Genomic DNA, 16,771 nt, shown 5'->3' on the forward strand with positions numbered 1-16,771 from the left:
TTTGTATAAGAATTTCATGTAATACAATGTCATCACCTTTTACTCTTACTCTCTTACTGAAATTACACTCTTGAAACTGGGCTTCATCTTCAGTCTTCCTCGATCACCTTCTGAGATGTGGAAGTATTGTAATGAGGCCTTTCAGATACAATGGTTGTTCATTTCAGTCTACCATATCACAAATTTTTTGTATAATATTTTATCTTTCTTCAGCACTTACTGTTATCAAAAAATGTCTCTGAGCACTACGGGACTTAACATCTGTGGTCATCAGTCCCCTAGAACTTAGAACTACTTAAACCTAACTAACCTAAGGACATCACACGCATCCATGCCCGAGGCAGGATTCGAACATGCGACTGTAGCGGTCGCGCGGTTCCAGACTGAAGCGCCTAGAACCGCACAGCCACACCGGCCAGCTAGCGCTTAGCACCTCAAAACACTTTAACTTACAGTTGCAGTCTTCTCCTACTTCATGTGAGTGAACCTTTAATTTCTTCACGACTGTGCTCATTCACCCTCATAACTGCCTTTTCCTAACATCTGAAGTCTCTGTCTTTCATCCTCAGATGCAATACTCATCATTCCAAATAAATAATAAACTCTTAAAACAGAAATGAATAACCTGCATTACTCAACAGAATGTCTCAAACTAAAGGGACAATAAAGGAAAATTCTCTGTTTCTTGCTTCGACATTGTCAACCTACAAGGAATCTAAAACCTAATAAAAAACATTGGACAAATCATATTTATTCCCTGTAACGAGACACATTAGCATGTTCTTTCCCTGCATGGCTAATCTAAAATATTAAACACAGAATCCTGTGTGTGTGTGTGTGTGTGTGTGGGGGGGGGGGGGGTGTCTTGTTGATGCACAACCAGGTTTTTTTCTTTTTAAAAAAAATCATGATATTCCGCCTGAGTCCCCTTCAATGTCTGTGATACTGTTTTTAATTTTCTTGTACATAATTTTTTAAAAATTTGAATTTCAAAACTTCCTTGTTGCTCTGTAGAAAAATGTATAGCCTTACTTTAATTCTATGTGGTCTTCTGCCCTTCCAGTTCCACTGGCTTCTCTATCTTTCTAAATACTCCACATTTTATACACGACTAGGCATTAAAATTGAAACATCATGAATACAGCAAAAAACATCAATTTCTCATGCAGTGCAGACCTATAACATTCTTGAATATGCAAATTATTATCTAGAGATAAAAATAAATCATGCTACTGCATCATAATACATTCCATTGTACTTCACCAGCTATTCTTGTCAATATTTTGTGAAATAATGCATTGTGGTTGATTTTTAGCCAAACTGTGCAACTACAGAGAATCTTTATGAATTTAAACCAAGTCTGTTTTTCAACATAAACTTTAAAACAACCATGTGAGTGTAAAAATACAGTATTTATAATGCTTGCAAAATACCCAGGTAATTACCTCTTCCTCTGTTTTTACAATGAATGTCAGCCCAGCATGCATAAATCAGCAACTGCAAAATAACAGAAGTAGCTAACATTATACATGAAGTTCTCATGTACTCCTATTCCATCCTGGAAATTTATTTGCAATTTCAAATTTTCCACTGCCTTTCTTTTTCATGCCCTTTAGGAAAATTATAATAAATATAATATACTGAGCATTATTTCAGTTTACTTGCAGTGTATGTGATACAAAAGACTGAAGATAAAAAGAAAGAGAGGACTCTACCCCACAATCCTCAGATTATCATTCTGCACTCTTCCCACTGAGCCAACGCTGACAGGAAACTATGCTAACTGGCTCATGCCTAGCCTGACCCATGCAAAAAATGCTGATTTTCTCTAAACACTTGGCCATCTGGAGCTCCCTCATCCATGACTTTAATTTCTGGCCAAAACCTGCTTGTCATAAATTTGAATGAAATCTTGTAAGAAAAATGGGTTGTGAGGTAGCAATGAAGGTGGATCTATGCAAGTAACATTTCAGCACAACTGCACGAAGCAACTTGAAGTAAAGTCATCTAAATTCTGTATAAAAGGAAAGATTACACACAAGGTTTCTCACACGGAAATTGCATCTGAACGTTGTTTGGGAGAAGATGTTATGCCTCATGTACAAAGGAGAAATATCTAACAGCATGTCTTGGAATTTGACAGCAAAAGGATAATGGTCCATTGAGACTGCAGTTTATTGTTCTACAATATAACTGCCCGTGTTTTTCAGTATCCCATGAATGTTATACAAATACGGAACTGATGGAGTGGGGTAGGTCATACTCAACGCTATGCAGGTTCTCAATGGCCCCACACAACTAGCAGCCAAGAGGATAGACATGTTCTTCACTTGGCCATATAAAATAATATGGTCACCCAGAGTGAGGAAAAGGGCTTATTTGCAGAAGACAAGTGTCCACATGGGCAGTACGCCGACATAGCTCCACGTCTCCTGCATACAGCATCGTGATGACTGTATTGTGTTTTGAGTATCTGGGGAGAATGAACATAGCCAGGTTGTTTACCTTGAGGTTGAAGCTCGCTTTTCTGTCATTTTTGCTTAAATGAAATTTGTTTTCGGATACGATCCGTCTTGAGTCAACACAATTTTTTCTTGGTTTTACTCATACATGTTTAGCTGAAGATACAGCATTGTTTTCTTTCTGTTAAATAACAGGAAAATTGCTCATTACTCTCTGAATGCATAACAATTTCAGTTTTTTAAGAACAGTATTCACCAACTTGATAATTTTTTACATCAAGTTCTTTATGGTTGCACATTAGAAACTGTGAGAGAAAACCAGGTATAACCAAAAACACAGAAAACCACAAAAAATACAGCATTTGGTATAAAAAAATTCCGTAACATTTGTAATTTCGCGCCAACGGTGTGTCAGAGCAAAATGCGGTTGGTATCCCTGCACACACCTGTGTTTAATGTGTAGCTGCTGGAAGTTTCATTGTTGTCTGTCTGTTAGTTATCGTTCAGTGCTGTATGGAGTAGAACGTCATGTTGCACAGTTTGCACATTTCAAAATGGTGGAGTTAGAGAAGCAATTTGTCTGCATTAAATGTTGTGTTAATTTCAAGAAAATCTTTACAAAGACACATCAAATGATGCAGGAATCCTACATTGATGATTGCTTAAGCCATACTTGGTGTTACAAATGATTCACACAGTTTAAAAATTGTCAGATGGAAGTTAAAGATGACACCCTACAATGTCTACCACCAATGCTCATGTCAGGAACATCAATGAAGCTGTGCATGCCAATCAAAGAGTGACTTTCTGAAAGATTGCAGAAGAATGTAACATTTCAGTTGGATCATGTCATGAAATCCTAAAACAGTATCTGGGAATGCATCGTGTTGCCACCAAGTTCGTCCCATAGCTCATGAGTCAAGACCAGAAACACCTTCGCCATGCAATCTGTGAAGAGCTATTGGATCATGCAAATGACAATGAGATGTTCCTTAAGAGAATCGTAATTGGTGATGAGATGTGGGTTTACAGTTAGGATGTAGAGACCAGGGTTCAGTCTCACAATGGGTTGGTAAAGGTTCTCCAATACCAAAAAGAACTTGTTAAGGCAGGTAAAATGTCAAAGCCATGTTGATAGTTTTCTTTGACTTTGAAGGATTAGTTCATCATGAATTCATGCCACAGGGACAAACTGTTAATCGATGGTACTACTGGGACATATTGCGATGATAGCGAGAAAATAAGAGAAGGAAATGGTTGAAATGTGGTGTGAGAATTCATGGCTCTTGCATCATGATAACACACCATGCTGGTGCGTGATGTTGCACAAAAAACAAAATCACTGTGCTGCCTCATTCTCCGTTCTCTCCAGATGTGGACCCTGCGGGCTCTTTCTTAATTTCCAAAGTTGAAAACCACACTGAAAGGACGAAGATTTGCAACAATAGACAAGATAAAATAACATTTGCACGGAATCCAGCAAAAGGCGTACCAAGACTGCTTCCAGATGTGGAAACAGCTTTAGGAGTGGTGTATCAATTGTGGAGGAGAGTCTTTCAAAGGAGACCATGCACGAAAAGTAAAAGGTAAGCACAGAAAAATTTTTTGGCAAAGTTCCAGAACTTTTTGAACAGACCTCGTACACAAAAATATTTGTTATCAAATCTGTGAATACTTTTCTTTAAAAAACTGAAATTTCTATATCTACAGATAGTAAAGAGCAATTGTCATTTAATAGAAAGAGAATAAAAACCACATGATGATGCTGGAGCTTCCACAAAACACGTCTAGGTAAAATTAAGAAAAAAAAATGTGTTTTCTCATGGCAAAACATACCTGACAACAAATTTATAGCTAGTCTGTACTCATCATTCTCATAAGTGTTCAGCACCTGGCATGTTGGTATGTGGTGCCACTAAGAACATAACATGATCATCTCTCGTTCCCACAATCAATAATTTGGACAGCAGCCATTACATTTCTGACAAGTTAAAGACAATGACTGTGCCATATCTTCAAGGTCACTCTGATGTTTTCTTTCAACAAGATAACACAAGATAGCATATTGCTCACATTGTTCTGATATACCTCAATACAGAGGGCCTTCATCTGTTGCCCTGGGTAGCACATTCTCCTAATCCCTCACTCACTGAAAATATCTGGTCATCAACTGCCAAGAGACTGGCATGCCATCACTCGCCAGGCACAACCACTGATGATGAACTCTGGCACAGAAATCAAGCAGCACAGAATGATGAAACCATTGTTGCTGCCAGAGGTTGGTAGATCCGTTTACAAAATTTTGCACCCTGTACACCCTCAAATCACAATTTTAATCATGTGTTCTTCCTATCATATTTATACACAAAAGTAAAATAATGTTGCAATTTTAATGACCAGAAGTGTATAATATAGGTACATCATACACAAAAATACATACATCACAGTCACTCAACCACATCATTAAGCTTAATAAATTTAGTTATGCTGTTTTATCCCACTTCTCAATGTAAACTTGGGTTTGATGCACATCTTTAAATGCTATCCCTCCATAATGTTACCTACAAGTAATAATGACTAAATTAAAGCTACTTCAATTACTTACCATGGACAACAAGGTGCTACATGAATACAATGACCAGTTGCTGTTACAAAAATAACTGAGTTTTGGCATATTATTTAACTTAGCAATTGCTCATCATACACTAAAGAGGTATACTACAACAAAGAGATTTGTTGCAAATGTCACCTAAGGGAAACAATAATGATACTTACCTTTCACATAGCCAGTCAAAATAACTTCTATTTCAGGCTGTTTCTTGAACTCTGTGTTTTCCACAAACTCATAAACGTGATGTCGTCCACGTAACTTTTTTGGTTGCTGTGACTTTTTATAAAGACCTGGAGGCCACTTCCTTCTAAGAATCACTGTTGTCTAGAATTAAATAATGCAAAAACATTTTGTTCAGTAAATGTGCCAGTTAAAATTATTTTCCATGAACTCGATAAAAACTTGTGCAGCACAATTCAGTTTAACCCATGTCACATACCACATTACAAAAAGGGAACGAATATTCTATTACCTGGAGGGTGCCAGAGACAGTCAAGTGTTATATATGAATATTTTTGACATTGGTGCTTGTACTGAATACATATCAAGCCATTTTCAAAATTTTAAAATGACTGGAATACAAGAGAAGTCATCAATCAGTGTATAAGTGTGAGCAAATGGTGCAGTATTTCAGCAAGCTGAATTTCTTCAGGCAGGATTTGTCTTCTGCTGGGCGCCATCTTATACCCCACTAGTCCAATAAGTTTCAATTTGGCATTGTGGAGGCAGGAAGTGTGCAGCCAGGAGTTGTGAATCTTAGTATGTATGCCACCAATGTGGGGGCCGAGGTGCTTCTGGTGCAGAGGCAGCACTTCTATGTAGTGTGATTTAAGCTCTTTAGTTGGTGTGGCGTGCAAGGACCTACCCACAGACTGCTATTGTGCTTTGAACACGCTCAAGGCCGGGTCCCAAGGCTTACTGTTGTCTTTACATATCAGCACATCTTGTATCCGGATCTCTAGATTCTTTTAAAATGTAATCACAGAACATGTAGACCTGTTTTAACAATTTGGTGCTAGCCTAATTCAAGCTATGTCCATGGAGAGGCCACCCCCCACCACAGCTGATTTTGTTGGTTGTTCCTGTATGACACTTGCGCTCCACGCAGCTTTCCTTTATCATACGGATGAACTGACCTACATAAACTTTCCTACACTAGCATGGGATGCTATAGACTTTTGGTTTTCAGGGTCTTAGGTCATCCTTAAATGGTACCAACAAGTCTCTTGTCTTGGCAACAGACGAAATACACACTTGATGAAATGTTCCCACTGCAATCTCCCTTTTTTTGCAGCTGCATTACCAACAAAAGGGGTAAATGTTATCATAACAGGTTTCTCTTCTTCCTTTAGAAGTTGCAACCTAGACTCCTTCAGTTTTATGGCACCTTGATCATATGGTCATTATAACAATTCTTCTAGAAGACTGTCTGCAGGAGCTGTAATTCCATTGATGAACTCGGATGATCAGAGGATTCAGGAGCCCTGTGCAACAGTGTTACGAGGATGGCTTCTTGTCATGAAGGGGCATGACAGCTGGGAAGTTTGTGCATATATGTATGTCAGTGGAGCTGCCCCCAAATACTGCGGACCTGAGCTCGTTATCGAAAGGGAGGGGGTATATAAAAACATGCCCAGCCAAAGACAAATTAGTCATCAGAACTGCCTGAAGATGACCAGACATTGCACTAAAATCACTGTATAGCTTCACACTACATATGACTCCACACCATATGCACAAAACTCATTGGTAAGAACTGTTACAGAAAAAGGTGACAGAAATGATTAATTTTGAAACTACTAGGAAGTCTTTCTTCAAAATCAAAAAATCATTTGGAAGAAAGTGACTCTGGATTCTCAGTCAAAAAGCCACATGTAGTGATGACACATACAGCCCCTGCTAAAATACAAACTAATGTTAAGTAGGAGACCAATAGTCTCTGGAAACTCCACTGAACCCAACCAGTATGACATAACATACATATTGGAGTTTAAGACCAGACACAGTGTGCCAATATTGTGAATGTATTCTCTGAATAAACTCTTCTTGGTTTATAAGCCACACCATTTCGAATAAAACACTTGAGCTTTCGACGGCCATCTCTGCTATTGTTGTCAGAAGTTAAAAACCACTAATTGCCATGACTAACATGGTGTTCCACTCATACAGCCACAACTGCAGAATCTGGACCCAATCAGAGGGGGCAGAAGTGATGCTTGAGCAGAAGGCAAGATGCCTCACAAAACCTCAAGGCTGGCGTGTGACCAATGACACCAGGTGGCATGAAGAAGTGGCACCACATTTGCAACTGCCGTGCCTGCTTCCTGTAACAAATGGAACATCAGCAACCTTGGCGGGTTAATGTATGGTGCAGCATTATGGGAGGAAGGATAATTACCCCCCATTTTATCGATGGCAATCTAAATGGTGCAATGTACGCTGATTTCCTACGTAATGTTCTACCAATGTTACTACAAGATGTTTCACTGCATGACAGAATGGTGATGTACTTCCAACATGATGGATGTCCGGCACATAGCTCGCATGCTGTTGAAGCATAGAATAGCATACTTCATGACAGGTGGATTGGTCGTCAAAGCAACATACCATGGCCCGCACGTTCACCGGATCTGACGTCCCCGGATTTCTTTATGTGGGTAAAGTTGAAGGATATTTGCTATCGTGATCCACCGACAATGCCTGGCAACATGCGTCAGAGCATTGTCAATGCATGTGTGAACATTACGGAAGACGAACTACTTGCTGTTGAGAGGAATGTCGTTACACATATTGCCAAATGCATTGATGTTGATGGACATTATTTTGAGCATTCATTGCATTAATGTGGTATTTACAGGTAATCTGTAATAGCACGCATTCTCAGAAATGATAAGTTCAAAAAGGTACATGTATCACATTGGAACAACCGAAATAAAATGTTCAAATGTACCTATCTTCTGTATTTTAACTTAAAAAACCTACCTGTTACCAACTGTTCGTCTAAAATTGTGAGCCATATGTTTGTGACTATTACAGCGCCATCTATCACAAAGCGAAAAAAGTGGTCCAACTAAAACATTCATATTTCTTCACGTACTACACGAATGTGTAAAAAAAAATGGGGGTTTCTATTTTAAAAAACGCAGTTGATATCCGTTTGACCTATGGCAGCACCATCTAGCGGGCCAACCATAGTGCCATCTGGTTTCCCTCTTCAAGCTAGACAAGTTTCATCCTTTGTAGTTTTTTCATATGACACTTATCTCATGAGATATTTGGCCCTGTCACGATCAATGGACCACCCTGTATATTACTTGAAGGACCAAGTAAGCCTTTCTCCACAAGTGTGTCTTGTATTTGGACTCTCATAAAAATGTGTTTACTGCCAGAATAAGTGCCTGGAGAGAATTATGTGAATTCAAATTTAGGTCTGCAAGTCCAAGTATTCCAAAGTATTCCAAACAGCATACACAGGAGTTACTTGTAGCCACTGTTACTGTTAGAAATATTATTGAGAATTTGAAATACTAGGGAAGCACTCAAATAAACTGTCACAGACTGAAAAATAAACTGATACTGGCAGTCAAATCCCATAAGTGAACTTTTAGAACAAATCTTCTTCTACAAAAGTCTTCTCCTTCAGTTCAGGTATGGAGGTCACAGACAGCAAGAAAAACTTAATTTTTATTTATTCATTTATTTTTTGAGCCATAAAAGGAAGACTGTTTGGTAGAAGTCAGTGATCATTGTTGATTTATCCAATGAAAGAGCTGTCTGGATCACACTTTATTTTTTCACACGAACTATTACAAGATATCTTACATTAATTATTTCTCTCTTACAGACATGCACTGTGTCTTGGTTTCTCATAAATTATGATTCCTGTCTTAAGAATGTCTAAAATTCACTATCGATTTTATTTTTGTTTTCTCTCACATTTTTGTGACAAAGTATGATGGTAGTCGGCCAAAACATGAACTGTCCTAGGGCTCCCAGCTCAACCATCTTCAATTTTGATGAACTTTGTACAGTGTGTGCCTGAGGGGCCCTACATGACCTTATGCTAGGTTTCAGGCTCACCTGTAACTTGGTTGAGGTGCCAGAGCCACTTTTGTGAAAACCACTTTTACTGAGACCGAAAAGTCGTGAGAAAATCGTCAAGTTTGGCATTCCACCGTTCCTAATGTGAAAGAGCTGGGTTTGTGGATATAGTGGTGCAACTTTTTATGCTCTACAAGCAAATGATGGATGTAGAGTTCAGAAAGCAATGCATTAGGCATAATCTCAGTTCAAAGTGGGCAACAATTCATGTCATGAGAAATTTGCCCCACAGTTTAACGAGGCATAAGTAGTGGAGAAAGTGCACTATGGACCTGGTTTTTTGCCAAACTACTGTCTGTCTGGATCTTTAGTATATCACAAATTTGGGCCTGGTTTGTGTGTTTAATTACTGTGCTACCATCCTGTAAATTTGCTAAAAAACATGAATGTATCAAAATATACCTGTGTTCAAAGTCATGTGTCTCAAAATGGACACCTACAACATTATATTCATTAACACCATTCAACAGAGCACACTTCATTCTATTAGAAAAACTTATTTTCATTTTGGTGTCTCTTTGGATAAGGTGCAAAAACTGCGCATAAACTATTGATTTTTTTTGTAACTCGAGAAAAATCCTTACATTGGTCCACGGTGGCTATGCCACTACCAATCTCAGTGACTAGTAGCCTAATACCCATGCAAGGTGAGCCCCGAGTGGGTTTCTTTACTGCAGGTTCCCAAGCCTGAAAGTGGGAGTCTAGCAGGTTCCCAAGCCGGAATGTATCTAACAGGTTCCCAACCCTGAATGTGGGTATCTAACAGGTTCCCAAGCCTGAATGTTGGTATCCAACAGGTTCCCAAGCCTTGTTTGGGTCTCTTTGTGATTTCCAAGTCATAACGCACAATTCTTCAGTTGTTAAATGCTTTACATTTGTTGCTGATGTCCAAAACTATTGATTCCAGCAAACTGTATTGCTGCCCCATCATTGAAGCAGCTGGAACTGGTATGACTGCAATTATCTGTTGTTCTGGAATCTAGCATATGCCTTTTCTAGCTGGTCAGTGAAATGATTGAGCAGCCCCATGAGGATGCATGAAATTAACCAAGTCATCTTTTTCTTAAAATGAAAGTTCACAGGTATTTCCTATCCAACATTTTCCATCATAAACGCAAGTGACAAACTGGTCAGGCTGTAGTCGAGTAATGGCAACATGTTTAGTAGCAACTTTAGCATATCTGTTAACATTTGCTATAAAGGACAATGTATCATTTGATATGAATCTGAAGTCGCTTTTCATCAATTGGCACAAAATGGTGATGGTCCTTGTACCAGACACTGTACATCCATCCCAAAAGGGTTTTCTTGATCAATTTTTTCATCTTAAATAATTTTTTAACATAGATAAATTCAATGCCATGCACATTTTTTGGCAATATTCAAACAGATCAGTTGGTATTAAGATCTGGTTGACAACTGGGTGCTGAAGGCTAGCTCTTGCTGCTAAATGCTTAATTGTGCCCCCAATTCCGCCTCATGGTGATTTGCCTTGGCTTGTTCCGAAAAAATTGCATTCTGCAGCAATGACAAAATCTTTTTCATGATAGCAAATATTTAGGAAGCTCTTAAAATTTTTGTACTGTGTGACAGAACTGCCACTAAAATAACAAATATGCTTAATTTCTTTAAAAATGCACTTCAGAAATTTGATCAAGTACGTTAAAAATGCATGCACTGCAACTGTGTCATGTCGGAGGCAATCACTGATTATTCAGTAGCTGACGCTTTTTAGGTCTTCATTATCTTTGTAGTAAATGACAAATGATTGTATTGTTCAAATGGCTCTGAGTACTATGGGACTCAACTGCAGTGGTCATCAGTCCCCTAGAACTTAGAACTAATTAAACCTAACTAACCTAAGGACATCACACACATCCATGCCCGAGGCAGGATGTAGTGGTTGCACGGTTCCAGACTGTAGCGCCTAGAACCGCTCAGCCACCCCGGCCGGTGGATGTATTGTAGCTTGACTATTTTCACAATGGAATCCTTGAACTGCATCTTGGACAATTCAGGAGTAATTTTCAGCAAAATCCATTAATATAATCAAGTCTCCTGGTTTGAGACCTTCTTTAGTGAACTGCACTTGCTCTGATGCTTTTCAATGTAGAGGTGAGTAGAATGGACTAAAAGTTTTGTAATTCTTCAACCGTCATTTCTCTGGTTTCAAGTGTATCTCTGTCAGTGTGAATCCATTGTTTGAACTGAATTGTACCTTCAGGATCAATATCTGCAAAAGCACTTTCCAAATATTCCTTCTGTTCCTAGACTTACTTCACAGCAATGAAACATACAATCCTTTGTTTCCAAATTACAGACAATTTTGCTCAATAAAATTTTACAGCCTTTTTTTATTGGACTGTGTGCCAATGTTAGTTTCACATTCCGATGTTCTGTGCAAACGCAAACTAAATGTGAACCAGCTGTGCCTAGAGTCACACACCACTTTGGCCTTAATTCACAAAATTTGGAAAATCCAATTTCCGGTCCATTTTTATTGCGGTACACAAAAAACATTTATTTTAAGTTGTACGCAACAAACATTTCTTTTGAGTTACTCAGTAATAAGTAAATTTGTTTTTGAACATTTTCTCCATCAATCCGAACAGTAATACAGTCCTTTTTTCCTGGACAAATCTGACTAAACTCATCATCATAAAAATGTTCTATGACTCTTGCCGTCACAGCCTCAGGAAGTTTTTTTCCCACATTTACCTTTGGGCTGTGCCAATATTCCCTGTTCAGCTTTTAACTTTCTAGCCTTCCTTACCATTCTTTCTGAAACACACAATTCTTCCATAGGCCAGCTTTGGGGAACTAAGGTCAAAATTTGAATTTTCGCATTATGATTTGATGTATTAATTTGTCTTTCAATTCTTGGATCAGCTGAGTGGATGGTTGTTCCAGTTCACTGGTATCAAGTCCTCCCACTTCTGCAATTTTCTTAATAACTGGATCGTCAAGTTTATGTATTTTGTGCTTTGCATATCCTTTTGTATCCTTTGCACCAATTACTTGAAATTGTAATGGTGATATTCCAACAGCTGCTAAGCTTGTACCCAAATTGTGAGCAACATTAGCCTCATCATCTTCATCTGACTGAGATGTAACTTCCATATGTGAATATTTCAGAGAATCATATTTTTTTCTACAGGAAGGGCACATTTTTTGGCCTGGTTTAATATCAGACATGGTTATCGTTTTTAGGGGATCAGCATTTTTTATGTTGACTGTGCGCATACTATTTCGTGTTTATGGTTTTTCTTAATAAATGGGTTGGAGCATGATCTTTGCAAAAATTCAAGTCTTTGTAGGAGTAAAGCTTCGTGGCGGAAGCATAGTAGAGCATTTTCAGTAGAGTGTAAATCACTCTGTCTAGGAAGTAATCCTTGTCTACAGAAAGTTCCTTTACAGTGTTAAGTCCTTTTAAGGAACTGTATGTCATTAAATGGCATGGTGAATCAGTATTTCCAAAACTGCATACATTAACTTGATCTTGTTTTTCAATTTTAGCAACAACTTGATATGCTTCAGGCACTAAAATCAAATTGTCAAGTGCTAAGTAGAGAAAAGAAATAGAATGAAATGTGCTCTGTTGAATGGTGTTAATGAATGTAATGTGGTAGGCATCCATTATGAGATACATTGCTTTGAACACAGGTATATTTTGATACATTCGTGTTTTTTAGCAAATTTACAGGATGGTAGCACAGTAATTAAACACACAAGCCAGGCCCAAATTTGTGATATACTAAAACCCAGACAGACAGTAGTTAGGCAAAAGACTAGGTCCATAGCGCACTTTCTCCACTACTTATGCCTCATTAAACTATGGGACAAATTTCTCATGACATGAGTTGTTGCCCACTTTGAACTGAGATTATGCCAAATCCATTGCTTTCTGAACTCTATTTTCATCATTTTTGTGTAGAGCACAAAAAGTTGTAACACTATACCTAGAAGCAAGAGTCCACCTCTTTTACATTAGGAACAGTGGAATGCCAACCTTGAAGATTTCTTCATGACTTTTCAGTCTCCGTAAAAGTGGTCTTCACAAAAGTGGCTCTAGCACTTCAATCACTTTACAGGTGAGCCTGAAACTTGTAACCCTCATAACAATTCAGGTGTCATAACAAAATGCATCCAGAAAGTTCTTTCATTGTATAACTGCTCAGCAGAGCGTACAAATGTCTGAATGGTGCCGCCAGCTCCATAGACAACTACTGTTTCTGCCTGCAACCATTTGCAGTTCATATGAAAGCTAACACTGGCAATGACAGCTGTATGGGATCTTCTTTTGCCGACTCTACTCTAGCTACAGTGTGACAGTGGCCCACCCTCCTGAATCCCGGTTATGATGAAAGATATCTAGCATAACCTACACTCTAGATTAGACTGCAAGGTGAAAAATTAGTTGTGAGAGGACAAAGCCAATAAATGTGAATGTGAAATAACAGGCTGATCTTTTATGTAGCCAGATGTCTACATTTGTGTCTTATTTAACAGTTTTCTTTGTAGAAATAGAAACTGAAAAGTAACTTCATAAAAATAATTTCATAAAAGCTATAGTACATTATTACATTACATACATATCTGTGACAAGTATTTTTGTGCATATTACATATCACATATACTAAACATTACTACAAAATATGCAAGGTGGGAGGATGGGGCACTATGCAACTCCTATACCAAGATTGCTCGAGAAAAAGTCTTAAGCAGTTTACATTAGAAGACAGCTCAAGTGTATATGGGATTTATTTCAGGCTGGAGTAATATAGGCATGAAGTGTATACAAATAGGCCACTCGGCATGGACGTCCATTGAAATTATCTGGGAAAGGAGGGGGGGAGTCAAAACTCAAATTTTCCATAAATTGGCTGGTGATTTTCAAGATGTGTCAGGACAAAAGAACTAATTTAATGTTCTGACTGACTAACTAAGACGTTCAACAGAATCAAGGGAAATTACTTCTAAAAGTTTATGACAGTTATGTGATGTATAATGACACTGTACTCCAGTCTGCTTGCTTAGTTGAGTGGTAACGTGGTTGCCTACCATGCAGCAGGCCCGGGTTCGATTCCCAGCCAAGTAGGGCTGGGTGTTGTGTTGTCCCCTCATCATCTCATCACCACCAACACGCAAGACTTGCGCCTGGTGACCAAACTTCCCTGGGAAGGGCTTCCCAGCCTACAACGCCACACCATCATTTCATTTCATTTTACTGTAACCTAGATTCTGGAGAATGGGGTGGAGGAGGAAGCAAGTGTCCACTCCTCTTGCCGACCCCCCTCTTTGTGGACACTTTTATCATTAACAAACACACACACAAAAATCTGAACACTCACAGAATAAGGATCTACAATTTTCAAGTCTTCTACATACCACTCCAGCAAGTGCCATGAAGATAAAAGTAACTGACAGCAGCTACCTCAGAAATGCATAACTAGCCATTCTTCCTTTGCTTCATCAACAAAACAATCTGAAAGATATTTCACTACATGGTAAGCTACTCTGGAAAGAATTTGGTGTCATAAGCTTCACAGGGATGTGCAGAATATAAACATAATTAACGGAGACTTAAACACGTGCACTTAAAGATGGAGTTATGATACTAACTGCCTTTGGATGAAACGCTGAGAGGGTTATACTGTCACCTTCAACATTGATTTCCAATTATGCTTACCCCCCCTTTCAGACAGCACACAAAACAATGTGGTTGATAATTCGCAGTTCCTTGACCAATTTCATGCATCGGACAGATCAGTGTATGGAATGAACCTGCTGAATGGGACGATCAACTGAGCAGATTATGCTGAGGTGTTGTGTGTTTTGCATATCAATGGCACCAGTGTGTACTGTAAAGTGTGGTGTGGCGGGAATACAATGGGGTGTGCTGCTTTTATAACTAATGACTAGATAAATGTTAGGTGGCACACTTTGTACCAATTAACTAAAATTAATGTCTTGCATATAAACCTGAACAAAACTACAGTCATATACATACTGTACCTACCTCAGAACTAAACAACCAAATGCTAGGTGGTCACAGTGTAACCAAACCTTTCATATCCTAATCTATCACAGTGTAACCAAACCTTTCATATCCTAATCTAATCATAAATCTTACAATACACAATGTTTTACAAAAACTTGTGGCCATCAATCTGTTGAAATTACAGTACAAAAATGTCATTCAGGTTCCAGCAATTTAAGTAAACCTGTTGTGCCCAAAGCTAAACACAACTAGGCCTATGTATTCCAAGAAATGGCGGAGAGCAATGGTACGCCACCAAAAAATGTAAAAATTTTCAATTTCAGCACTGAAAACAGTTTGTCATTTGCTCATTTCTCACTGCATCGCTTATACTACCCTTCCATTGGCTATGTGAAACTCACTGTCATTCTGTGTGCAGAAAGAAATGTTCTTGCTGCACTTGAGCCTGACTGAACGTTGAACAGCATATACCTACGCTTAATCATTAAGAAAATAGGCATGGGCAGACGGATCCCATTATAAAGGCAATTCAACATAACTGGTGACACACGCACACCAAAGAATTCAGCTCAACTCGACAATCTTCACAAATATGTAAGAAATCTCAATATAGTAGAGAAAAAGGCACATTATTAATGCATAAATGTACACAACAAAACTTCCATTTCATGTCAAATCAGTTATTAGGCATCTGAATAAATTTAAAAAAAGGTAAAACTTTTTTTGTTATCTGCCCTAATCTGTTTTTCAGGGTGGTTGTCACTTATTTCTTGACTTCATAGGAAAAAGAATCATTCGATCAAATAATTTTTAAAAAGGGCTATGAACATAGAAGCTTCTGCGCATTTGTATACACACTACTCATATGCGGTGATTTGTTAAAGCAAAATAATGTACCACTGTAGAGGAAACATACTCTGTTTGGTTGGGACGTAAGCACTCCTGTAACTGCCCCACATATTCTTGAGGCACTCAAAAAATGCTTCAACATTTCCAGTGTCTGTATTCTTTTAGGTACTTCAAATAAAACATTTACTATTCAAAACAGTCCGACGACACAAACAAACAATGTACGATGCTTCTGCATATCTTTGCCTACCCACGATGTAAACAACTTGTGTCTAGGGCAGAGAATAGAAAGGTCTCTGGAGTGAGTATTCAAATGCGTAGAACACAATTTGTGCTGTCAACATACATTGTCAGCCTGGTCACGTTATCTCAGGACGCCGTAAGCCTTATACTCGTAGATTGTGCCGTAGGTTTGTCCGTAAAGCACACTGTACATTTAGAATGTCATTACATCACTAGTACAGACAGATTCTCCTCATAGAGATTTGGCACAGATGTTTCGTAAGCATCATAACAATTTGCATTTGAAACCCGGAATAAATCGTTTTGAAGAAGAATGAAGGAAACCAAAAAGCTCAAACTTTGAAGACCTTCTTTATGTAAAGTGTCACAGCTCAGATGCACTCATTTTTCGGGATCTGGGCCAGCCACAGTAAGTTTTTAGGTATCGCACGGCACTTAAAACAACCTATTGCAGAGTCTGAAGTAGTAAATTTTTGCTGTGATAGTATTGCAAAACGTCTTGAT

The 16,771-nt window shown here is 38.5% G+C and overlaps 1 protein-coding gene across 1 annotated transcript in view; it reads right to left on the bottom strand.

Annotated features, from left to right (window-relative positions):
• Positions 1–16,305, bottom strand: part of LOC126482123 (39S ribosomal protein L9, mitochondrial) — a 40,981-nt gene extending 24,676 nt beyond the window's left edge. Inside the window, exons 1-2 of the mRNA XM_050106103.1 lie at positions 16,092–16,305; positions 5,238–5,397 (exon numbers count right to left, since the gene is read on the bottom strand). Of these exons, the coding sequence (XP_049962060.1) occupies positions 5,238–5,397; positions 16,092–16,166 (235 nt within the window). The 5' untranslated portion in view covers positions 16,167–16,305. The remainder of the gene's footprint in view (positions 1–5,237; positions 5,398–16,091) is intronic.
• Positions 16,306–16,771: the final 466 nt, after the last annotated feature.

This window comes from Schistocerca serialis, chromosome 1, assembly GCF_023864345.2.
Source record: "Schistocerca serialis cubense isolate TAMUIC-IGC-003099 chromosome 1, iqSchSeri2.2, whole genome shotgun sequence".
In the NCBI taxonomy this organism is placed as follows: Eukaryota; Metazoa; Arthropoda; class Insecta; order Orthoptera; family Acrididae; genus Schistocerca; species Schistocerca serialis.